Source organism: Seriola aureovittata, chromosome 11 (genome assembly GCF_021018895.1).
Source record: "Seriola aureovittata isolate HTS-2021-v1 ecotype China chromosome 11, ASM2101889v1, whole genome shotgun sequence".
NCBI lineage: Eukaryota > Metazoa > Chordata > Actinopteri > Carangiformes > Carangidae > Seriola > Seriola aureovittata.
In genome coordinates, this window is record NC_079374.1 from 2,786,440 (window position 1) to 2,810,552 (window position 24,113).

Genomic DNA, 24,113 nt, shown 5'->3' on the forward strand with positions numbered 1-24,113 from the left:
TTTTTTTAAAATCAAAATTGGATTTTGCATTAGAAAATTCTGATCTGATTCTCTTCTGTTTCTCCTTTTAATTTAAGAACCCTAATATGACCAGTTGGTATTAAGAACAAATAATAAACACCTGAGAAAGCATCATCTGTCTGCAGAGTGCTACTTCTGTCTGCTGATCAAAGTGAAAGTCAATCAATGGTTAAGATTAGGAAAGAGCAGCAGTGATGTCATCATGGCGGAGTCATCATGTTCTTGGAGCAGACGTGGGGCTTTTTGCTGTTGCAGTTGGTGTCGCCCCAGTAGTTTCCTGTAGAGAGTTCAACAAAACAGGATCTTTACATTGTGTTGTTGTGAGTTCACTGCTTCCCTTCAGTTTTTTGTTTGTCTGAAGATTAAAAACTTTAATTTTAAGTATCACAGTACAAGTATTTCATGTAGTTAGAGAATCGCAGTAAAAGTACTTCATGTATTATCTCATCATGTGTTCCTTGTGTAAAAATATTCATTTGTAAAGTAACTGTGCAGTAGAAGTATCACAGAAGAAAATGGAAACACTCATGTTAAGTATGAGGTAATACCTCAAAGTTGTACTTAAGTACAGTACTTGAGTGAAGGTATGTAGTAACACCAATACCATCCTACAGGTGTATAGGGGTTTGTGCATTAGCTACTGCTACTTAAATTTACCTACAGTGTCTCAATTTGCTTGTGTGACGAACAGAGACTTTAAAACATGAGCCACTGACGGAGTGAGGCAGGTAGATGAGACATTACAAATGGTATTTACAATTATAGGTAAGAAGATTGTATAAATGTTTCAGCCCCACCAGTCTTTTGTTTTTACCTCTTTTGAAGGGGTTGATCAATTACCCCAGAACTAAATTTAGACCCTGGTTGTGCCACTTTCATTTTTGTGGAGCAGTGATTGAGTTTGCTGCCAGGTTTTTTCCGGCAAACTCAAATATACTCTCATCAGCTGTGATAAAATATGTCCCTGCTGGCAAATGACATGTAGTTCAAACATCTACTCAGTTCAAATTAGACCGTTGATGAATCTGTGCACCCAAGAATACCATCCCATGGGGGAGGATATTGAATTGTCACTGATTAAGGCCCCTTCAATTCAGGCATTATTGGGCAATAAGGATTTGGGAAGATTTTTAAAAGTGTCCAAAACTTCATTAACATTTCATAAAATTCCACTTTAAACTCCGGAACTCTGTCAGGGAGGAAAGTAAGTGACTAGATAAACTAAGAATAATTAGATGATGTGTCTACAGCCCCATTTTAAGACCAATTAACTGTCAAGCCAATGGGAAAAAAAGTGATCAATGGGAGAGGAACACAGAAAAAAAAACTTTAAATGAAACCAATGTTTAGAGAGGAAATCTCTCTTTGGTAGAACTGCTACCAATTTACCTGAAACCTGTGAGAAAGGGCCCCGGACAAAACCTACTTTATCACCAGGGGTCACAAACAAAAAAGGATAAATACAACAGGTTTAACTTTAACAGTGTGTTGTATTTTTTTAAAGTGGTCATATGTTTTTTTAAATGTAAAATCTTAATTTGAAAGTAACTATAGCTGTCAACTAAATGCAGGCAATATTTTACCCTGAAATATAGATAAAAAATATTCTAAAATAGAGATACTAAAGTAAAGTACATGTACATCAAAACTGTAGGCTATTGTATGCAAATAATCTGTCACATTCCACCACTATTAATATGAATATGTTTATTTATGTGTCTGCAGTTCGATTGTTCTGCCTTCGACAGTGCGAGTGCGACACAGATCGTTTTCTCGGCGTGCGGTTGGTGATGCCTCCGGCCCCCTTGTTGTCATGGGGAGAACGGTGACGGACAGTAACCGGAGAGCTCGATTCATTTTCGGGAATCGGTTAAATCGATTCAAGCACGGTAAAGCGTATTCATCCTCCTGAATCCGTCCCGGTGACTTTTATAGCGAGTGTGGCTCTTGGGAAGAAATTTAAAGAGTCATTTTACTTTTCCCGAACATTAGAAATGGTTTTAACTGCTGTTGTTATTGTTGCCAATTTCTGATAAATAGTCTAATACAGTATTTATTAGCTTTAAATCACGGGTCATTACTAATTTTAGTCGTAAAACTGAAGTAATTAAGTCAGTCGGGGTGTCCCATGTGTGTTTTTCCTCCCCGCGGTTCACTGTAGGAAGAGGAGCCCAAACGGACGGATCGTTCACGGGTCGCGCACTAAAGACAGCGGCCACCGTCCGCGCTGCCGGAGTCCGACACCGAGTCGTGAGGTAAAATGTCTTGATCAAGGCAAACAGCTGTGTTAGGAATACCGACAAATGAACCGCGTATTGTTGTCGGTTGGGCGTTTGACTACACCTCAACGTCAGCGTTAGCTCGGTGGCTAGGTGCTAGCTAGCTAGCTAGCTAACGACAGTAAGGTGACATCACAGACCGAGCCGACCGCGGCCTGGTGGTGCTGTTAGCCCGGTGATTGACAGCCTGTCAACTACCGAGCTGGGCGACTGCCGTTTTTCGCCGTGTCCCCAAAAAGGTTTGTTTTTAGCGGGTTTGTCTGCGCAGCGTTAGCCGGTGGTAGCTAACTAGCTAGTTTGTCTGTGCTGCTGCTGACTGACTGAGCCTGTAGTGAATCAACATCAGCATCCACAGTGTGGCTGCTCTGTGGCCTGGTGCTGCGGCGGGTACCAGCCCCAGGAGCAAACACACAGCCCGGCTGAGTTACCTGTAATTACGGCCTTTGGTTGCGTTAGCGGGATTTTCTACATGTTAAGCACAGTTATTATAACGTGTAGAGGTGTAGATGTAGAATATGACAGTCACTGTGTTGGTGTCAAAGTTGTCAACAAGTGAGGGTTACTGATTCAAGTAGCAATGATGATGCAGTTGATAATATGAAATTATCATTTATATCTAGTGAAAATATAATTTCTTACATATTAGGTGGATATATTTTAGCTCTTTCTTTGGGTGAACCACACTTACACCCTAAAAGAGAAATTGCATTAGGTTGTTTAAGTCAAAGTTGGGTGATAGGGGTAACACCAGGGCCAGGATCACCAATATCAATACTGATATCATTGCTATGTATCGCAGATTTTCTGTGGTTTTATAATCCTTCACGAGCTCTCAGTTCTTCTACTGTCAGGCTTTTAAATACACACAATTTTACACACAAGAAAAAACTATTAACTGTGCTACAAAACTATGGAAAGAGCTAACCCTAACCCAAGAGCTATAAGAGATGCTGAAAACCTATTTATTTAACTTGGCTGTTATTTAATTCTCTCATATTTTATTATTCTCACTGGTTTCTGGTTTTATTTTCATTTACACATTTTATCATCTACATTGTCCTTCAATCCGCCCTGTATTTTATTGTACTATTAGATTTCTTTATATTGTAAAGCACTTTGAGCTACATCTCTTGTATGAAAAGTGCTCTATAAATAAAGATTATTATTGTTATTGTTATTATTATTAATATTATTATTATTCGTTGTTAAAAGCAGCTGATATACATGAGGCGTTTCTTTGGAGTATTCTACTTAATCACATGCAAGTTTAAACACAGGAAGTCACGACAGCAGCAGAGATGTAAACACTGCAGAAGAGACTTCACGTGCCCAGGGTGTGATCTAGCATATGATGGATCCATGTTTTTCTTCAGTCTATTGATCTATTGATGCTGGTATCCGTAATCAAAACAAGACTTAATATTGGTAGTATTGATACTTTGGAGAGAGTGGAGATATTTAATGCAGATCTATCCAAAGATCTATTTAAATCATGTCTTAGCAGTTATTCTATTATTCTCTGTGGAGAAGTGCTGCAGCTAATGATGATTTTCACTATTGATGAATCTCCTTTTAGTCTCTTACTTTACTGTTAGATTTGAAAAATGTCAGAAGATAGTTTAAAAAAAGAAGAAAAAAGCTGCTTGTTTTGTCTGACTCACGGTCTTTAAGAGTATCTCATAAAGACAAAGAAAATCAGCAAATCCTCACAGTAGGCCTTTGTTATGGAAGACATTTTGACGTGTTATGGGTATTGTTCTTTGGCTCACTGTCACACTTACTACTAACAATGTTATTAGTAACACCTGTGCTTTTCGTACTATGAGAAGTCAAGATGTCTGCTGTAAAAAAAATGTCTCATCTGAAGCTGAAACTAAAAAATGTGAAGCATTTTTTACTTAAAATTTAATTAGCAAATAAGAAAATAGTTGCGTATTATTTATTTGTCTGATTAATTTCACTGTGGAGCATCTCCAGCATCAAGATTTGTCTTTATAAGAACCACATCATTGTCTCTGTGGTGTCATCTACAGCAAAGACTAGCTCAGATATTATAGAAATAAGTTCTAGAGTTCATGGTTTATCCACTTGTCCGCTGCACTAACGCCACCTGACCCGAGAGTCACCTGTGTCTCATTAGAGACAGACAGACAGAGAGAGAGACAGACAGACAGAGAGAGAGACTGGTGTTTGGTCTCACAGTGAGCTGTGAGTTTTTCTCATGTCCTCCAGGCTGTTGCTTCTCTATCTCAGTCTTTGTTTGTCTATCCTTCCGGCCACCCACACTCGCACTCAGAGTTTGGCCCACATCAGTTCCCCGATCAAACAGGATATCAGACTTCACAGTTTCTGCCCTCGACGCGTTGTTTAGCTGGATGATCACAAACGCCCTCTAGAATCCCCTTTTTCTCCATTGCATTTACAGTGGTAATTAGTTGCATGAATCAGCCCTTGAGGATTTGTTTAAGTCTAACCTTAATTAGATTTAATTGTAGTTTTTCTTTTACTAAATACATATGGCATTGACCACATTAGTTGCATATGGTGATGATGTAGGTATAAACTGAACACTGGAGCTTTGAACTGAACATGAAACAATAAAAAAGGGAGATCTGCCAAACTGCTTTATGTTCATCTCTGTTTTAGATAGGCACAGTCATAATAGACGTCATTGTGCCTGCTTCCCCCTTGTGAGTGCATTGGGATGCACTGCATGGTTGAGGTTAGGCAGCGCTGGCTGGCTGTGTTGTTTTTTTTTTTTGTTTTTTTGTGCAGCCCACCAACGCACCCGTGAGAAGCCTGGAGTTTCTGGAGCACCGCAGGAAGCCGGTGGCATGTGCTCTGCCCCTCTGGTTCTCAGGATGCAGGACGGGCTGATCAATAGGGACCGCCCGCCTGTGTCTAGACTCGACTAGCTGCTTTGGACTGTACCTCAAAGGGGAGGCTTGGATTTCTTGGGAAACTTTTCCTTCTTGTACACTGTAAATATTTTGCCTCCTTTACCCGCTCTCTCATGCTGCTTACCGAGTGTGTTTCCCCTGCTCAGAGCACACACCCTTGCTCTCTTGCCTTGCTGTTTGATCTTTGACGCAGGCCTGCCTTTTAAAAGGATATCAAAGCTACGCGGCCTACCATAGCTTATCCTCACCAGCAGGACAAGTCTAGGCCTCCAAGAGCTTGATTCATGTTATTTTCACACGGTTTTGATGAAAACTTTAGAGCACAAATGAAAACGTAAACCATCACGACGTGCTTCCTGTTTTAGCATGAATGTTTGCAGCAGCAGCAGATAGAAATATAGTGTGCCATCTCTTTGTTTACTAATAGCACTGATACTGTCATGTGGTGTTCTTGTGGCTGAGGGGTGAGACAGCTGAGTAGCATTTAAGAGCAGTAGAGACCTCACGCTGAACAATCCTGTTTTCTTTTTACTTGCTGAGGATTGTCGAGGGAACCAGAGAGAAAAACAGGATCAGATTTAGGACTGAGAGAATATCTCGTCTCTTCGTTTCAGCAGTTTGACCTTTATTCTCTAAACTTCCTCTTCATGTCACTCTCTGTTTACAGGTGAGCGGCCAGAACAGCCCCCCCCCCACCCTGCAGCTCTCGGTTGCTATGGATGCCTGTGCCCGAATTAGAGGAGTGCCAGTAAGGTCCCGGGCCTCGGTCCGGAAAGAGGTCTGTCTGCTGGGAGCTTTTATTTTGAAGTGTGCTGTGTCTGTGAATGCAGGTTTTAAACCCTTCTCTCCAGTGATTACATCTCTGACTTTGGATTTTTAGGACATTTTCACCTGATATTAAAAAGCGTTTGAACAGGACAAGCTGAAATCAGATTTATCTTTCTCCTCTTATCTCCGACTTGCAATGTTGTTGTTGTGTTAAAATGCAACAGATCTTGTCTTGCGTGTGTTGGACAGTTTGTATTGAGTGTGATAAAGCAGTACTGTTCTGACGTTTACTGCAGTTTCTAATGTGGTGAGATGTGCTCTCCATATCCAATATTATCCAAGATCTCTATTAAAGTCATGTGTAAAAGCATGTAGCTACTTCAAAGAGGATGCTCTGAATACTTGATCTTTCATGCATGCTGCAATCGCACGCACTGGTTTCTCATTAGATCTGTTGGACGTATAAAATCCGCATGTGTGTTTGCAGACTGTGCGTGACGGCGGGGCGCAGTGTGTGAAGAGCCTCTTCAGGAACAAAAAGGAGCTGTGCGGCGTTGGCCTAGAGCTGCCGACCAGAGACGCCACGAGACTGACAGAGGTTCGTCACACGAGTAACAGCAGCGTGAACATATGCAACGCTCAGCCGTATTCAAGCATAAGACACATTAATACTGAGACGATTGTGTTCTTTCAGATCCATTTTGTGTGTCTGCCTGGTCAGTGTGAAGGGGACGACGTCACCCAACAGGTAAGAATGTCCTGTCTGTAGAGTTTAAGTTCCTTATATGGTCGTAATGGATGAGCCGTAACTCACAGATGCAGGAAATTAGGTTGATTATTTTATAATAAGAGTGGATGTTAAAGTTTGTGATATAAATATATCAGAGGAGGGACGAATCACAAACTGGTGACGGGGTGTGGGGGAGGAACAAATCTGATCCACAGGCAGCTCCACTTTGCACCTTCTGCTGCTGCTGCTAACGTCCGGGTGCCAGATACCAGAGGGCACCTTCAGGGTCGCAGAGGCCACGCCGGGGCGGCTCGGAGCTGTTTCCTTGGCACACTAAGGATCAACAGCATATTAGACAGAGTGGGTCATAATGTCTGGGCTCAGCAGTGTCTTTCAGAGCGGTTGTTCTCAAATTCTTTCATATCAAGAACCCTTAATTAAACAAATTCCATCACACACCCCTCCTGTCACGAGTTTTGCTTGTAGAAGTTTTATTCCAGAAAGTGTTTGAAACCTTTGAACAAAAATATTCATTCTTTCTGTCATTATGTGACGTAAGGATGGAACCATAGTGAAAATAAATTGTTGGGGTGTATGAAAACCACTTGTAACGACTGCAACGTCACGCAACAGAAGGAAATTGCAAATTTAAAGACGAGAGACACATAAGAATAAAACACTTCACCTGTCCTTGAAGAGAAAGAGTAGCAGAAAATAAATATGCTCTGAAAACTAATAATGGCGATCACTCCACGCCACGCCACTTTTATATTAGTCACCGCAGCAGCGACGGCCTTCTAAAGTGGAAGGTATTGAGTGTGTGGAGCAGCCAATCAGAGGAGGCGATCGTCTCAATAAATGACTTCAGAGAGACACTTATCGGATTTCTCCAGGTCTTCATGTGGAAATAGATTTAAACTGCCTCCCTCCCTTTATTTCTCATTTTCATTGATTATAGTCATGACGGTAACTTATATCTTCTTGTGTATTTGTAATATATTATATAATATGCCTGTGAGATGTAAATATAAGGAACCACGACACTTACTTCTCTCTCCAACCACGCCCTGATCATTTCTTACATATTTTGCTTTGAAATACACTAACACAATAAAGGCTTTTTAACTATATCTACAGCTAAAGTAAGACCTTCATTTTGTCTACACCCACATTTCAACTTCAAGAGCACCTTGCATCTACTTGGAGATTTACTACGGAATAATCAAGAGCAGCAGATGTTTCTCTTCGCAGTTTTTGAAAATAAACGATTCCCCCTTTTTGCTGGGAACCCTCTCAAGGACTCCTGGAGGTTTCGACGTTAAGAGATTAAATAATCTTTCACTGAGTACTTTGTTAGGTCTAGGTTTGACCTCCAGACTGATGTGTTTCTCCCTCTTCTTCTTCCCCAGGCTCTGACCTCTCTGCCTGCCGGGCTGTGCGAGCTCCTCAGGTCGCTCCACGTCCACGGCCTCAAGAACGATGAGGTTCTGCTGCTCAAAGACTCCCGCAGGCCGGCGGAGCACAGAGACGCCGGGCCTCAGGTAGGCCACGGGCCTTAGTTAGTGTGCAGAATAAAGCAGAAGTGAGATGAAGACGGGGAAGTGAGGGGAGAGAGTGAGGGGGAAGTCATTGTGCAGTACTGAAGCTTTTCTCTGCCTGTAGCTGTTTTTATCCCGACAAGCTGCTGTGTCCTTAAAAAAACTATTTTCCTGGAAAAACTACATATTTTTTTTAAAACTCTCAAAACAAGATTATTTACAGCTGTAATCATCAGTAAAACAAAATAACTTTCATTGAATAGTTTCCCACTGTCCCTGCACATAAACACACGCACCGAGTCTTTCTCACGCTGTTGAAGAAATGCAGGTGGGGACAGACAGATGTTGTTTTTCCAGCCCACGGTTGCGGCCCTGTCCTTCCTGATCCCATGTGCAGTGTTTGGGTTCTCACTCTGTGGTTATGTCGCCCGGCTCGGGCAGTTGGACCTCCCACCTCTCTGCATCACGCCGTAGACATGGACTCAGTGATTTTATGTTCTGCACATGTAACATATCATCTCGCAATCAGAGCACAGACATAACAGTACACTTCCTGCCCCCCCCCCCCCCCCCCCTTTCCTGTGAGATTAGGATGAAAAAATCCCATGTGAATTGTGTTTTCTTTTCCTCTTTATTTCTGACTGTGCTGTTTTTCCTCCGCCCCCAGTGTTGGTTGAAGGCTGTGTGTGTGCTGAGGCATAATCCCGGCGCTAGCGTCTACCCTCAGGCCAGCGTGGCGTCTTTGCTCGGCCTGCTGGGCTGCTACATGGCAGGTGTCCGCTACGCTCTGGAGCTCCAGGCGCTTCAGAGGGGAACAGCTGAGCCCAGCCAGCCGGAGGAAGACGACACCAACCAGTCGGTCTCGTCGATCGAGGACGACTTCGTCACGGCCCTGGAGCATCTGGAGGAGGATGACGCAGGAGACAATCCCTGTAGGTTGAACAGCTGATGCTGGGTGGGATTTAGTTGCTGCTGGTCTCTTATGTGCCGCATCTTGTGGTCTCATCAGCTCAATATAGATACTAATGGAAAATCAAAAATGGAGACCTCAATTTTAAAACCCCCTGTGTTGTTTTTATACCATCATAACAGATGCATAATTAATTAAAAAGTGGCAGGAATTTAAACCAGTTTAGCAGTTCACAGCTAGATGGCACTAGTCAGTTCTTTTCTAGCTGAGATCCACTTCCTCCTCTACATTTTATTTAACTAAGGCACCAAGGTTTTGTGTTCACTCAGCTCTTCTTTAACGTTGGGTAATGTTTTACTTTTGTTGTTTTTAACCAGTGTTTTTCCTGTCGTTTCTCCACAGCTGCTGCTTCCTATCGTCATTTTAAAAAGCGCGACGTGGCATCACAGACGGTCCCGGCCCACAAGAGGAGGAAAGAACTGTCCGGCTCTCGCGTCATCATCAGCTCGTCCTCGAAGAAGTGTTCGGCCAAACACAGGTCGGGTCCAGACGTGTCGGTCACAGTGCAGAGGTCGTCAGCTGTAGAATCCCAGTGGACTTACTGCAGCCCCGGAGCTCGCCTCCCCTCGCCGTTAATCCATGTCAGTGAATCGGAAGAGTCGGACTGCTCCAGCCCCAGTCCGATCATTTTCCTGGACGAGGTGGGCTACCAGAAGAGTCTGCTGGCCAAGCTGGACATCCCTCAGGTGCCGGGGGGGCCCAGAGAGCGAGTGGAAGACTCAGACTCTGAAGTCAGTGAATTCTTTGACAGTTTTGACCAGTTTGATGACTTGGAGGAGCTGAGCTCCGAGAGCTGCACTCTGGCGCTGCCTCTGGACACCATCAGTGCCACAACCACCCAGAAGAAGTCGGCTGAGTCCAGCGGCAGGGGCTCAGCTTCCAAATACGTCTCTAGGGGCTGCTCAACCAAGGGGATGAATCCTCACCGCTTCGACCAGCCCGTTCTCCCAGCCAATGTGAAAAAACCCACTCCCCTGAAGCCAGGCTCTCCCTACTCACTTCACTCTGAGGTGCCTGACTCCCCTCGCCCGGTGCAGACCCCCTCTGAGGAGAACGGCGGCCCGCTCTTCAGTCCTGTGAGCTCCTCAGCCTTCAGCCCTCTGGTTGACTCTAGTGGACCTCTGGAATACTTTTGGAAGACAGAGGAGGACGAGCAGGACGAGCAGGACGGCTCAGAGCTGCGTAAACCCCAGGATCTCTGCTCTCTGTATAAGACCTACTCAGACTTTGCCAGCAGTCTGTCCAAAGAGATCCTGGGCTCCGTGTGCGGCTACCAGTCTGCCGTGGACATCAGCGACAACAAGAACCTCAGCTGCGTCTGCCACAAGGAGTTCACGAACCCCTCGGGTTACCTGATGAAGCTCTCAGAGATACAGGAGACTGTGACGGTGGACAAGCTGCAGAAGAAGTCCCAGTCTCTGAAGGACGGCATCCAGAGGTTCGCCACTGACCTGGTGGAGATGAGCCTGGGCAGCGCCCTGCGAGACCTCCAAAAAGGCGTTTCCTCCTGCACCACCACCTTGTGCCACTTAGCTGCGAGACTCACCTCGTCCGTGTTTCAGATGGCCTTCCATGAGATCGGCATGCGCCACGCCTACGTGCTGAAGGAGCGAGCGATCAATGGATTAGCTGGCTTCCTGGTGGGAGAGGCTGTGTCCGGAGCGCTGAAGGAGTTCCTGACGGTGAAAAAGCAGATTTTCCACAGCACGGTGACACGTTTCGCCGCCGATCTGGCCGAAGAGCTCGTGTTTGAAGGCATCATGGAGGTGTGTCAGTTCTCCCACCCCTCGACGCCTCTCACCCCCAGTGATTGGTCCTTTGGCAACAAGCAAGAGGAAGAGGAGGAGGAGGAGGTGGTTTCCTCCTATGCTTCAGACCTGTCTGAGTCTGTTATCCAGGAGGCCTTCATAGAGCTGTCTCAGGCCGACGTCGCCTTCACCAGCCAAGCGGCGATCAGCGTGTCTCTGGACAACATCTGCTACGTCAGCTCAGAGAACAGCAGCACTCGCACCTGCAGCACCTTTACCAACCAGCAGGTGTTGAGCTCCAGCTCGGCCACAGCGGCGCCTCCGGGACCCTCAGGAGAGGACGCATCCTGCACGGTGAAGAAAGCCCTGTTCACCGTGTCGGGCATGGCCAGCTGTATTCCTGTGCCCCAGGCGGGTCAAGCCCTCTCCCACCTCCAGGATCCCGAGGAGACCTGTTCCTCAGATACCCCGCAGTCCAGCCCCAAACGAGTGCCTGTATCCTCCCCTGACGCCACCACATCTACACAAACTCACCTGTACAGTCACGGCACTCAGACCCCCACACCTGGAGGAGCTCCCTCCCAAGGAAAGTCCCCATTCCAAAACTTCTCCGGCAACATGGTGGATATGATAGTGACCGAGGCCTGCGAGCTGATAACAGCCTCTAAGATGAAGAAGAGTTTCGGCGACTGCGCCGACTTCTTTACAAAGACAGTCGGAAGCAGAAGGGGATCTTGTTCCAAGCAGGAGGCGGCGAACTATGAGGCTCCAGACTCGCCATCGAAGCAGGGAGCTGGCAGGGAGTGTTTCAGATACGACTGCAGAGACTCTGGGTTTGTGAGGAAGGTGCTCCACGTTGAGCAAATAACAACAGACCCCGGCGTTCCTCACATTTCCTTTCACACAGACTCTCAAAGCCAGAGGAGAGCCAGCTGTGACTTAGATCCGAGGAACAGAGGTGTGGTGGAAACACATCCGGTAACCATGCAGACGCTGGACGTGCCGGGCGCCGAGGTGGGCGGGCAGAGGAGGATATCTGTTCCCGCCGATGACTCGAGTCCGAGCTCCGGGCAAAAATCTGGCGGGACTCCCGGCACTCCTCCGTCCACCCCTCAGCAGCCCAGTGAGGTGTCCAAGGAGAAGCAGATAAAACAGTTCTCCAAGAAGCTGAAGAGCAAGTTGGCCAAGGAGTTCTCCCCTGCTACCCCCCCTCCCACCCCTCACTATCAGCCCGAGCCTGGCCCGGGCCCGAAAGACGTCACCCCTGAGGCCGACAAGGCTGAGTTCATGCTCAAGCTGATGAGGTCTCTCTCCGAGGAGGCCGACAGCAACGAGGAAGAAGAGGAGGAAGAACTGGCAGAGGAGGAAGGTGCTAACAGATGTTCAGAGGCGGCGGGAGGCCGGCATGAACTGCACCACGTGTCCGCTCGCAGAATGTCCAACAAAGAAGCTCTCCACTACGCCGAGCGGCTAGCTTGTCACATTGTCTCCATGGCGACAGAGATGGACACCCTGGGAGTGGCGGAGGAAGGGGAGGAGGAGGAGGAAGGGGGAGAGGTGAGAAAAGGCGGCGAGAGGAGGAGAGACAGCGTGGCTCAGTTCTCGGAGCAGACGCTCAACACCTTGTGGGTGTACGCCGGCGAGGTGGCGGGGGAGGTGATCAACGATGTGAAGAGGATGGTGAGCTCCGGACAGCAGTGTCCGTACCACAGAGCTCTCAGGAGACGCAGCCTGGACAGATCTAATTCTGACTGTTTGCATCACCACCGACACCACCAGTCCCAACCCAGCACAGACCAGAGCAGAGACTGGAGGGTGGGGCGGCTGGCCGAGCAGTGGTCCAACGACCTGATAGCCTCCGTGTTTCGCTCTCCCGCCTCCACCTCGAGCACCGTCTCCAGCTCCAGCTCCGGCCTGTCCTCCGAGTATCCCAGCTGTGAGAGCGTGACGGACGAATATGCTGGCTACCTGATCAGGGTGCTGAAAAAGGAGGGAGGTAGTAGGGAGCTGGTCCTGGATCAGTACGCCAGCCGTTTGGCCTACCGCTCCATAAAACAGGGCTTGGCTCACGCCGGTCGTAAGATCAAACAGAGATCCTCCAGCACCCGCCTCCACTCCTCCAAGTCACTGCCGGACGAGTGGAGAGCGTCAGGCAGCGAGGCCTCGTCTCCCAAGGACAGAGCGGAGTCGGGGGTGTGTCCCTCGGGCGAGGACGCTCAGTGCTGCTGCAGGGACTCGGAGGAGCAGAGTCAGAGGGAGTACATGGACCTGGTCAACTTTGCAGAGTCTTTAGCGTACAACATCACCTGCGATGTCACACGCAAGCTGCATCTTTCCTCTGTGCGGCTGCCCAAGTCTCTCACTGACTCCTGCCTTTATAAGAAATCCAAACTGGAGGACATGGCGGAGAGTCTCATCAGGAACTCCTTCTCCTGCCCCCTGTTGTCCAAGGAGGGGAAGAGCAGGCATTACCACAGCACAGGCAGCCTGTATGACGGAGGCTACAGCAGCAGGGTGATGCAGGTCATCGAGCATTACGCCGGGAAAATAGTTGACGACACTTTGAAGATGAGCCTGGCTTCGGTCGGACATTCGTCCCGGGAACATCAGAGGACCCAAGGTCATGACAGACACTCTCACGCCCAGCGGCTGTCCGAGGGGCCGGCGGCGGGCCAAGCTTTGGGGGAGAGGACGTGCCGGTACTGTCAGGTCCAGGAGTGTCCGTACTGCAGCAAACACAGCCGGCACCGCCAGTCTGTAATACAGAGGAGGAAGAGGGCGGACTGTCAGGCGAGGACGGAGCGGCTCCCCGGCCTGGACATCCCGAAGATCCACATCGACCTGGACCACAGGGCGGCGTTCGCGGAGGAGATGGTCTCCATGGCGATGGAGACGGCTAAACGCGAGCTGAGCAACACCAGCCTCAACGCCGACAGCGGCATCGGTCACGATGGCACCAGCTACGCCGAGAGTCTGACCGCTGAGATCATGACGTCGGCGCTGTCCAACGTCTGCCAGGCGGCCAACGTCAGGTACACACACACACACACAGACACACACACACACTGAAGCATTTAACAGCTTTGTTCTTCACCATTTTACCGCACAGAGAGAATTATCATCGTGACTGTGTAAATGTAAATCTGTGGATAACTTTGAACCCCTCTCCCTCCGTGTGTCTGTGTGTTCAGCTCTCCGGGGAGGGAAGCCACTGAGTCCACCGTGTCTCAGCAGCTGAGTGTGGGAGACGACAGTCTGGGCAGCTGGTCTAACCTGAGCTTTGAGGACGAGCACCTCGACGACAACAGCAGCTTCCTCCACCTCAGTGACAGGTACAACCACCAGCTCACCAGCTAGTTACCTGCAGAGCACACAGCTGCTGCCTCACCTGGTGTCAGACATTGTTGTGCGTCACATTTTGCTCTAATGTGTTCGTTATTACACTGGTTATTACACTATCGCAGTATTTTAATAATCCTGATTCAAATATTCTGCATCTGATTTAGTGCACAGCATCTTTTCAGTATTTCAAAAGCATGAGTCATTATTTGAGTAAACATACACGACATTAGATGATTGTTATTTGTAGCTCTTTGCACTTTAATTGGAGACAGTCAACAATCAGCAGGAGCAGCATTCAAGCTCCGGTTTGTTTTACGACTTCATTAGTTGACAGGAAAGAGAGAAGGAGACAGACATGCAGCACAGAGTCCAGCTGGTCGGGAGGTGACCCGTTTTTATCTGGTCCACCGTTTGAATTTTCTAGCAGCAATAAGAGTTTAGTTTCCCAGAAAGTCTGCAGCCATCTTTTTGTTGTTGTTGTTGTTGTTTGTATTTAGTTTTTGCAGCAGCAGGTGGCTCATGTAAATCTGTCAGCCACACGTCTGTGTTTCTGGATTTGATCTCGTCTGTAAATGTAAACGACCTAATCGTAGGTTGAATATGTGGGAAAGTGGCAGCAGCACTGTTGAATTAATGCGTACATGTTTTTAAAGTTTCATTTGGAGGTGGTACATTTATTTCTGCGTAGTCATGGACTTAAGAATGAGCTTCTCACTGGTGCTGTGTGTGTTCGTGCCGCCCGTCTCCTCAGACCTGGAGCGGCACAGAAACGCTCCTTCATTGCTGGTGTTGGACCCGTTCTGCAGGAGCCTCCTGTGGTCGAGTCTAGATTGGAGGTTTCCCAAGGTCAGCACAGGGCACAGCGTTATGGTTTGGGACTCCTCTGCCAAAATGCAATTTACTCTGATTTGTGCAAATGTTGCATTATATGTGAGCCCTGTAACGGATATGTTTAAAGATTTATGTAGCTGTCAGTGCAGCCAAGTTTGTGAAATACACCACAAGGTACGAGGAGCAAGTAGTAGTTGTGACAGAGTTGGCCATCGCTGCGGAGGGAGGGAGTGGGAGCGAGCGAGTGAGTCTGAGTCCCGGCCCGCTCAGTAACAGGGTCGCATTCAAGTCTCTGGACTCTGGGAGTTCGGCTGTTGACATTTCTGGCAAAGGTTGCTATCTCTGTGGAAGCAGAACTGACAACATGTGAGATTCTTTCCCAAGATACTGAAAGAAAACCGTGTGTTAGCAGCTACTTTGGCCATCGGGACCAAAGTTAATGTATCATAATATTTTCTAAAGGTGTGTCTTTGACGCTGTCTTCACTTCAGGGCACCGTTTCTACAGGAACAAAGTCCAGCATGTGTAATTCATTAGTCTGATGCAGCCATTCCCTCACAGCAGATTGAATAACGGAAGAAGGAGAAAAAAAATAAAATCTTGACAAGTTGAACATGATGATTGACTAAATGAAGGAGCTGTCAGCGTGTGGGAGAACGCTGCCGCTGAGGTAATGCAGATTAATGGAGGGTTATTTTCTTACACATCAGAAATGTTCCTTCCGTCAGTGAGAGCGAGAGCGCCGCACGCCACGGTGTGCAGGTTCCAGCCAGCACGCTAATCATTGACTAATTACACAAAGAGAGAGAGAGAGAGAGAGAGAGAGGTGTTGTGCTTCTGTTGCCAGCCGGTTGTCCCGGTGGAACCTGCAGGATTAACGTGGATTATGTGAAGACAAGAATGTAATGATCTCACATCTCGGGCCTTTAGCAACAAATTGTCTCCATCAACATCAGGGATGATACACGGTGGAAAAACCCACAATCCTCCTCTGTTCTGAACCTCACCTGACATTTAAAGGATTATTCCAAACGCCACAAACTGTCGTCAATCCGAGCGGCGGCTGTTTGTGGAAGCTGCGTGACAGATGTGGTGATTACAGCGAACGGGAATGAAACTGCTTATTATGTCCTGATCTTCAGCAGCTCTCATGATGTGATCACGTGTTGCCTGTCACTGTTACAGCGGTGCGTTACCTGCCTTCTCTCTCCAGCAGCAATGGGAACAGCAGCAGCTGGAGCAGTCTGGGCCTGGAGGGGGAGGCGTGTGAGGAGCGCATGTCCTTCTCCCCCTCTGACAGGTTGGTCAGCAGCTGGACGACACGGCTCGCCCTCCGCAGAGACCCCCCGGGGTGGGGGGGGTGGGGGGGTGGTTCACCTATAATGAGACAAAGTAATCAGTGAATTTAACTCTGAAGCTGAAAAGCATCGGTGGAAAATCTCAGCACAGAACTGGAACCAGAGAATTTCCTCGTCATATTAAAAAGATTTACTACAATGACATTTTGATTTGTACTTTGTCTCATACTGGGAACCACCAGCCCTTTTGCATGACCACACTCCAGCTCTAAATATAACTGGGCTTGACATGGCATGCTTGTTGACACTAATGTCAGCTTGTGATGTAATGCTGCTGTTTTACTTGCATGTAATTCTGTTGCTTCATAGAATCATTTGTAGTGTCACTATATTTTGCAGCTTCTTTGCATGAATGCTATTCACCAGTATAAACCCACGGGTAGATTCACAGGCTCTAATTCTCCGTCCTGCTAGACGTTTAGAAATCAGTCCCTCCAGGATGTCGTGGGCTGATTAGCAGCAGCTTTTCTTTAAAATTGCGATGTATGTTGCGATGTTTTTAAATGGGATTTTTAAAATAAAAATCAGCAGTTTTTTTTTAATAATTCATTAAAACTGAAAGTGAGAATAAATCCACGACTGCTCTGTCTCAATCACAGGTAGAGCTGATCTTTACAATATAACCTCATCAATTTATAACATAAAGCTTTTTAAGTGTATGGGCTCGACATTCTGGAGGGACTGAATCCTTTTCTTTGTTTTGTTCGTGCAGCCACTTGTTTCAGCTGATCTCGGTTCAGAGTCGGAGACTGAGCAGCAATCTTTTAAATGCAAAGAGCTTTTATTTTCCATCAACGTTGTACGTGAATCCAAACAAAAATATTCACTGATGAATAGGTAATCTGTACAGAGCTAATGCATGTTGATGCTGATACTGGTCTGACATCAGCTCAAACCGGTGGCTTCCTAAAACAAAGGGAAACTGCTACAGATTTCTGAAAAGGCCTAAAAACCTGCTGAACAGTTAGAATCCTTTAGTTCTGATGAAAACTGTAACTGAAGAGAAACAGAAAACTATTGTAGTGACACTGAGAGGACTGCACTGTGTGCTGTTACCTGGTCAGGTACACACTTCCTCTCTAATGTTCACACTGTGACGGCTCTAATGTCTTTAGTGCATTAGTTGGATTATTGGATTCTTATGTCCATCACCATATAGATATTTGTAATTATTAAATAACATAGATTTATAGGTGTTTTTATGTATTATATGACCCACTCTGCTGACAGAGTAAGGAATGGTCCAGTGTCGGCCATTAGGGGGCAGGTTTCTCACAGGTTCAGGTTTGTGGTTTAGTTTTTCTTCTAAACATGACGATTAAAAACAAGTAAAGATACAACATGTGAGTGTGCACAGCGGTGGGTTTATACTCTTCAGGCCATTAATCTTATCTATCATAGGTGATAGATAAAACTGAAAGTATCGTCCATTAACGCTCGTCTCTGTCCGTGACTGTGTGAAGCTTTTATATTTGCAGTCGTCCTGCCTCTGCAGAGAAAATGATATCTTTATATCATATGCAGCAGAGTCTGGGTGTCTGTAGCCGTGGGCTGCGTCAACAACACTGTGATTAACAATCTTATAAAGTGGAGAAATGACTGTTTACCTGTTGGCACGACACACAGCAAATATTTGCGCAATTGACACAAAGGGGAAACCGAGTTCGACTTTCAGCTCGGAAAAAATCAAAGTTCACAGTGATGGAGATGTTTTCTTTGTCGTTGTGTCTTAACTGACAAAAGACACAGAAGCAGGAAAGTAAATTTACTGGAACAGAGAAAAACCCAAAAACCCAAAAACAAAACATTGACAGTGAAGTGAGCACGGCTCCTTCAGTGTGTCTCAGGTATCTTGTGATTGCTGCGCTCACGGCTTCTGATATCCTGCTGTTAGCTTTAGCATGCTAGCTGTCATTTTGTAGATCCTTAACATGCAGCTTTCTCTCTAACGTGGCGTTTCTCATCCGACAGTGACAACACAGAGGACAAGGAGACTGAGGTCAGAGAGGAGTCCAGTGGTGAGGACATTTCACTTCCTCTTCATTTGACTGATTCAATAAAAACTGCAGGAAAAAACTGCAGATTGTGGCACAAAATAGTTTTAACTTTAACCACGTTTGGACAGCAGAGGCGAGTGGGTTGGGGGGGGGGGGCTTGGCTTGCTCTTTCCACTCTTTGAGATTCAGAACAGTTTTCCTTCATTTGAAATAAGCTGTGTTCGTCTGTCTGTGTGTCGCAGCCGGGGATTTTACCGCCCCCGTATTCAGCTCATTCATCCCCTCCACTCCCTCCACAGTCACTCATTATGCGTTGTGTGTGTGTGTGTGTGTGTGTGTGTGTGTGTGTGTGTCAAACCAGAGCAGCCCTCAGTGACCGGGACGGGGGGGGGGGGGGGGTGGTGAGGGTGGGTTCCTCGTTGGGCCTGTTCTGCTGTGGGAGCGTGGGAACCCAGAGCTGAGGCAGCGTGGGACTGTTCCACATTTCTCTCAGTGAATCCACGTCTTTGAGATGTTACTGAAGGAGAGGAGGTGCGCAACGATCAGTTACCCACGTGTCTCTGTGCTGCAGGGACGCTCTGCGTGGACCGGACCCAGCTGCTCACTCCCAGGACGGCGCTGGTCATCGCGAACTCGGACATCAGGGAGCCCGGGCGCGGCCCTCAGCACGTGACCCTCGACCCTCAGCTCAGGAGCCTCCTGCAGTGGGCGGCAGCCTCCATGGCCGACATTCCCCAGATCCAGCTGAGTCCTGACAGAGAGCTGCAGCAGGTGACGGTTCCCACTGTGGTATTTATTATTAAACTCTCCTGAACCAGCTCGGGTCGCTTCGTGGCTGCTGATGTTAGAGTTCAGGGTTAGAGATGTTGTACAGTGGAATCCTGGTTTCCACGGCAGCTGCTGTCATGACAGTAAACCTCCTTCATCAATAACACCATTGAACTGGATCTTATTCATCAATTAATCATATTCAAGTCAATATTGTTGCATCATTTTCATACAGTTGAACTGTCAGAGTTCAGATTGTTCTGGTCAGGTGTCTGTATCCAGCTGATCGGAGCAGCCGACAGAAGCTCCGTTACTTTGAGCTGTTGTCTTTGAAGTTATTACTTTAAACTCTCTTTCAGCCATTTGTCTGTTACTTTTAGCTTTTATTATTAGTTTATTAATACTTTCAGCTAACTGTTTACTATAAGCTACCTACTTCAGACCCTTGTCCATTACTTTTAACCAGTTATTCATCACTGAGCAAATTATTTCAACCATTTGTCCCATTACTTTTAGACCCAACTGTAAATACTCCTCTAGTTTGCTAACTAGTCTTTATGTACTTCCAGTTGTAACATTTTTATTTGAAGTGTTGATCCATTAGAAGATACAGCTTTAACAGCCGGTGGGAAACCCTTAAACATTTACCCAGATCCCTCTCTTGGCAGTGCACCACACTGATAAATCCGGATTGTAATTGATAAGAGAGGTGACGGAGGTGAATGATAAGAGTGTTTGTGTTTTCAGCTCCCAGCCGTGGTCCAAAGGCTTCGGGAGAGGAGGTGGAGGGTGGGAGAGCTGCTGCACACGCTGCTGCGCTACTGTGAAGAGAGCCAGGCGCTCCACGGCCCGCCCCAGGCCAGAGAGGAGGCACTGCAGGCGGGCAGAGAGCCGCACCGTGTCCCCCTGTTCCAGTGGCTCCTGGAGCACGCCTAGGTCCTCTCCTTTTCTCCTCTCCTTGTCTCCTTGTCTCCTCTCCTCTCCTCTCCTCTCCTCTCCTTTCCTTTTCTCCTCTCTTCCTCTCCTTGTCTCCTCTCCTCTCCTTTCCTTTTTCTCCTCCTCTCCTCTCAGTTCCAAACAGGGCTTTGCAAAACTCCGCGGCCCCTAGAGGGCGCCAAAACAGAAATCAGCTGATCCAACTCACTCTGATGAATGTGAGCGGCGTGTGTTTTTGCATTGACGCAGACTTCTTCTGTTGTATTTTGTTTTTCTTTCCAAGCGTCTGTTTCTGTCGTCGCAGTTTCATTATTTATCCGGCTGCGTTTATCACGTAATGTTTTAATGAGCCGTCTCTCCCGCCCGACCCACACTCTGATCTGAAGCCCTCACACCTTGCTGCCGTCGTGCTTGAGCTACAGAAAGAAAAGGAGAGAGGAAGAGAGAGAGAGAGAGAGAGAGACCCACCCCATGTGTTCCAGACAGAGACAGAAATACAGTGAGTTGAGAGGAAGAGAATGTGTTTTTTGTTAGGGAATCCCCATCGCTGCTGGGTCGATGATGTCAACACACCCACAGCTCACCTCTGTGCTGGTGTTTTCACATGTTAGGAGACCAATGGTGCATGCACGCACACACACACACACACACACACACACACACACACACACACACTACTGCACACCACACCCTTGTATTATCATGAAGAATCCAAGATACACTCATCACCCTCTGACAGTTTTTCCCCTCTAGTATTCCACTGTATTAATCCACTCAGTCTGCTGGAGTCCAGTGTTTCTCTGGAGCCGTTCCGGTTTAACGACTCCTCACATTTCGACCAATACGCTGCTGCCATACGTCAGAGGTCTTTGCGGGTCCACTTGGTTCTGGATTTCGTCAATACGTCCACAACAGCCACGTGGATCTAAACGGACCTAAACTTACGGCTCACTGGAGCTTTGTGCTGAACTGAACCCGAGCTGATCTTAGGAGAAGTTATGCTTAAATATTAAACATCTTTTCTTTTTTTAGTAGAACATTATTGTTCGTTTGTCGCTCAGTTGGCGACAGAATGTTTTATTATTTCTGCAGCAGGTGGAAATAAGACTTTAATTTATTTATAAAAATGTGTCTTTGAAACATAGAAGCAAATTATTTTTACTTTCTCTGACTTCACATTCATTCTTAGGAAATAATTCTTATTTTATCGCTGCAATTTTCCACTGCAGCAGCTTGTTAATCAATCAAATTCATCGATGACCGTCACACTGCACATTTTGGTTGGTCGTTCTGATCGAGTGTAATGATCCTCGGCTCTGGCTGTTCCCAGGTCCGCCTCGGCTCAGGGGTTCCCACAGGTCCGTTTAGGATCAGGTCCATCGTTGTGGACCCGTGAAGACCTGGACCTCACGTACAGATCGGCCCGACTCTGTTAAAGCTGTCAAATTCTAGTTTAGTAAATTGCACTGCGCTGTCATCGCGCGTCGATGAAGTTGCCTGTATTCCCTGTTTTATCTGAAACTGTAACACTGCTTGCCTAGCAACAATCTCCATGGTTGTCAAACTTAGTAAAAATACGTGGAGTGGATGATGTTTACTGGGGCGGTATTTGAAAAGTATATTTTTTGAAGGTAGAGTATCTAATCGAACATGAAATGCTGCTCAAAGAAGAAAGAAGCCTCGATACTGGCTCACTGTTGCCAAATTTAGCTGAGGATAATGTGACTCCCCTCCAGTCAGTACTAGAGGTCTGATGCCCCGGGTCTGTGTTCAGGGGAAGATCCAGTGACGCAGATGGAGGAGCTTTTAGTCAGCGGTCCAGCTGCACCTCCGAAACCACAAATTAAAAGCATGTCCACAGCTCAGCGCTGGACTCACACGTCGTGTCACCCACGCTCCACAGTCACCTCGTGGAATGAAGGACTCTGAATACCACAACTCCCGCCCCCCCCCCCCAACACACACTCACCAGTTACTCACCAGTTCCCACGTATACGTCCACACGCACAGCACTAACAGCTCTTTGCTGAGATGCACTTTTGTTTTTTTGTTTTTGTGTTTTTGTGTTTGTTTTTTTGGCCGAGGAGAAACGGGGCATTTCCAGCTCTGCCCTCAGAACCTCTGCAGACCTGCAGTTACATGCACAGCCCATACGCAAATGTAATATATGTACATATATATTGAATTTCCATATATGAAATATACATTTTTATTTTATATGTACATATATGTGAAAGTTCTATATGAAACCTATTAGAAATTTATATATAGCCTATACAAATATAGACATTTATGTATGTATGCTTATATTGTAGATGGATGTGACATTAATATATATCCATCCCAGTCAGTATACGTTGATATTATAAACCCACAATGTGTAGACATCAATAAGAAAAACATTTATAAACATTTTAACATGTATGATGTTTTAGTAAACTTGCATAAATAAATTAAATATTTAATGTTAACACATAATTTTTAACATAGAAAACATGTTCTATGTAAAAATGAATCACAGATTTGTTGATATTTGTACATATTTACTGGGTATTTCATATGTTATAAACTCATAACTTCATATATCCACAGGATTTAGATATGTGATAATAATATATCTCCTTATAGGTCACATATATGTCATATGTTACATTTCTGTATGGGAGTACACAAAACTGCCCCCCCCCCCCCCTCCCAAAAAAAAGACAGATTATTGGGATACATTTTGATGTTTGTATTTATTGTGTTTTTGTTTGTTTTTTTGTTTTTTTAATGAGGGACCGAAGGATGAGAAGATGGTCCTCAGATTTCTATCAGGACTTTTCCTTCTTGAGCTTGAAACACTGTAATATACCCCCACCCCCACCCCCACCCCCACCCCCCCACCGCCTCGCATCTATTACTATAACCTAAGTGTTGTTGGTGGTGCTCACCTGCATGGCTGAATCCTCATTGACTCCTACAGCTCGGCGTCCTCCTCCTTCTTAATGTATTGGCCGACACTAATGGAGCTGCAGTGGTTCGTACAGTACGCTACTATAGGCCTGTGCAGATGCCTCGTCTGTGACTGCTTCACCTCCAGGCTGCCAAACGGTCATATAATCTTAAAGGTGTTTGTCCTGTAATGATTTGTTTACACGCAAAAAATGAATTAATCGCAAAAAAACAACAAAAAAAAATCCACTATTTTTAAAAAAGAAAGAAATGATACTCAAGTTATATCTGTGGAAATAATAGAATACGAGGAGACATAGTGAAGTATTAACCTGAGGAGTGAGAGAATTCGGATATATTGGTTTACAATAAAGGAATGTATTAAGAGAGAGCATCACAGTGTTCGCATCCTCTCCCAGTGTGAATGTTTAGTCGTTCAAGTAGGACTTTCCCTGGTTTTTTCCACACCCACACCCACACTCTCCCCACTTCACTCTACTGTTTTCTTTCCTACTCTACTTTACATTCCTGTGCATCCCGGGACGATCTATAGCGCTATATCGTTGTGTTTGTGAAAGCTGAATGTGTCCCTGCATTTAGAAGCAGATCCTGTCGATCTGTTTTTAGCTACTGTTGTTTCCCAGTGTTACTCTCTGCCTCTCTCTCTCTCTCTCTCTCTCTCTCTCTCTCTCTCTCTCTCTCTCTCTCTCTGAGAGACACAGGAGAGTTCAAAGAGAAAGAAAGAGAAAAGAGAGAGAGATGTACATCCCCTCCACTCGCTCACTCACTTCTGTATTTTTCCTGCTTCCTTGTAAAATCCTGCCAAATAAAGATATTTAATAAATTATGTAAGTTATATAACAGTGAGTTCACTACATGTTCTCCCTCGTGGCATTGCTGAATAGTTTACACATTCTAAGCTTGAAGTCAGAAACTCTAAATTTGTTTATGTCAAAGCTTGGTGTGATAATAAAGCTTTTTCATGTGCTCTTA

At 46.2% G+C, this 24,113-nt stretch overlaps 1 protein-coding gene across 2 annotated transcripts; it reads left to right on the forward strand.

The window, feature by feature from the left end:
• Window positions 1-1,862: 1,862 nt before the first annotated feature.
• Window positions 1,863-24,113, forward strand: akap11 (A kinase (PRKA) anchor protein 11). Of its 2 annotated transcripts, XM_056389184.1 has the most exons (13): window positions 1,863-1,910; window positions 2,183-2,276; window positions 5,868-5,978; window positions 6,456-6,566; window positions 6,663-6,716; window positions 8,108-8,239; window positions 8,904-9,168; window positions 9,549-13,986; window positions 14,146-14,286; window positions 16,341-16,427; window positions 18,457-18,503; window positions 19,054-19,253; window positions 19,998-24,113. In XM_056389184.1, the coding sequence occupies exons 3-13, from the start codon at window positions 5,916-5,918 to the stop codon at window positions 20,184-20,186; spliced, it is 5,727 nt and encodes a 1,908-aa protein (XP_056245159.1). In that variant the 5' UTR covers window positions 1,863-1,910; window positions 2,183-2,276; window positions 5,868-5,915; the 3' UTR covers window positions 20,187-24,113. The 2 variants fall into 2 exon arrangements, with proteins under 2 accessions (XP_056245159.1, XP_056245160.1); XM_056389185.1 differs by lacking the exon at window positions 1,863-1,910 and having other exon boundaries at window positions 2,038-2,276; window positions 16,344-16,427.

What these genes read in the sequence shown, in the direction of transcription:
- akap11 (XM_056389184.1), top strand. Translation starts at nt 5,916, where the DNA reads ATGGATGCCTGTGCCCGAATTAGAGGAGTGCCAGTAAGGTCCCGGGCC. An exon ending in ACAGAGACGCCGGGCCTCAG is followed by an intron (nt 8,240 to 8,903) that starts GTAGGCCACGGG and finishes CTCCGCCCCCAG; the next exon opens with TGTTGGTTGAAGGCTGTGTG. An exon ending in TGCCAGGCGGCCAACGTCAG is followed by an intron (nt 13,987 to 14,145) that starts GTACACACACAC and finishes CTGTGTGTTCAG; the next exon opens with CTCTCCGGGGAGGGAAGCCA.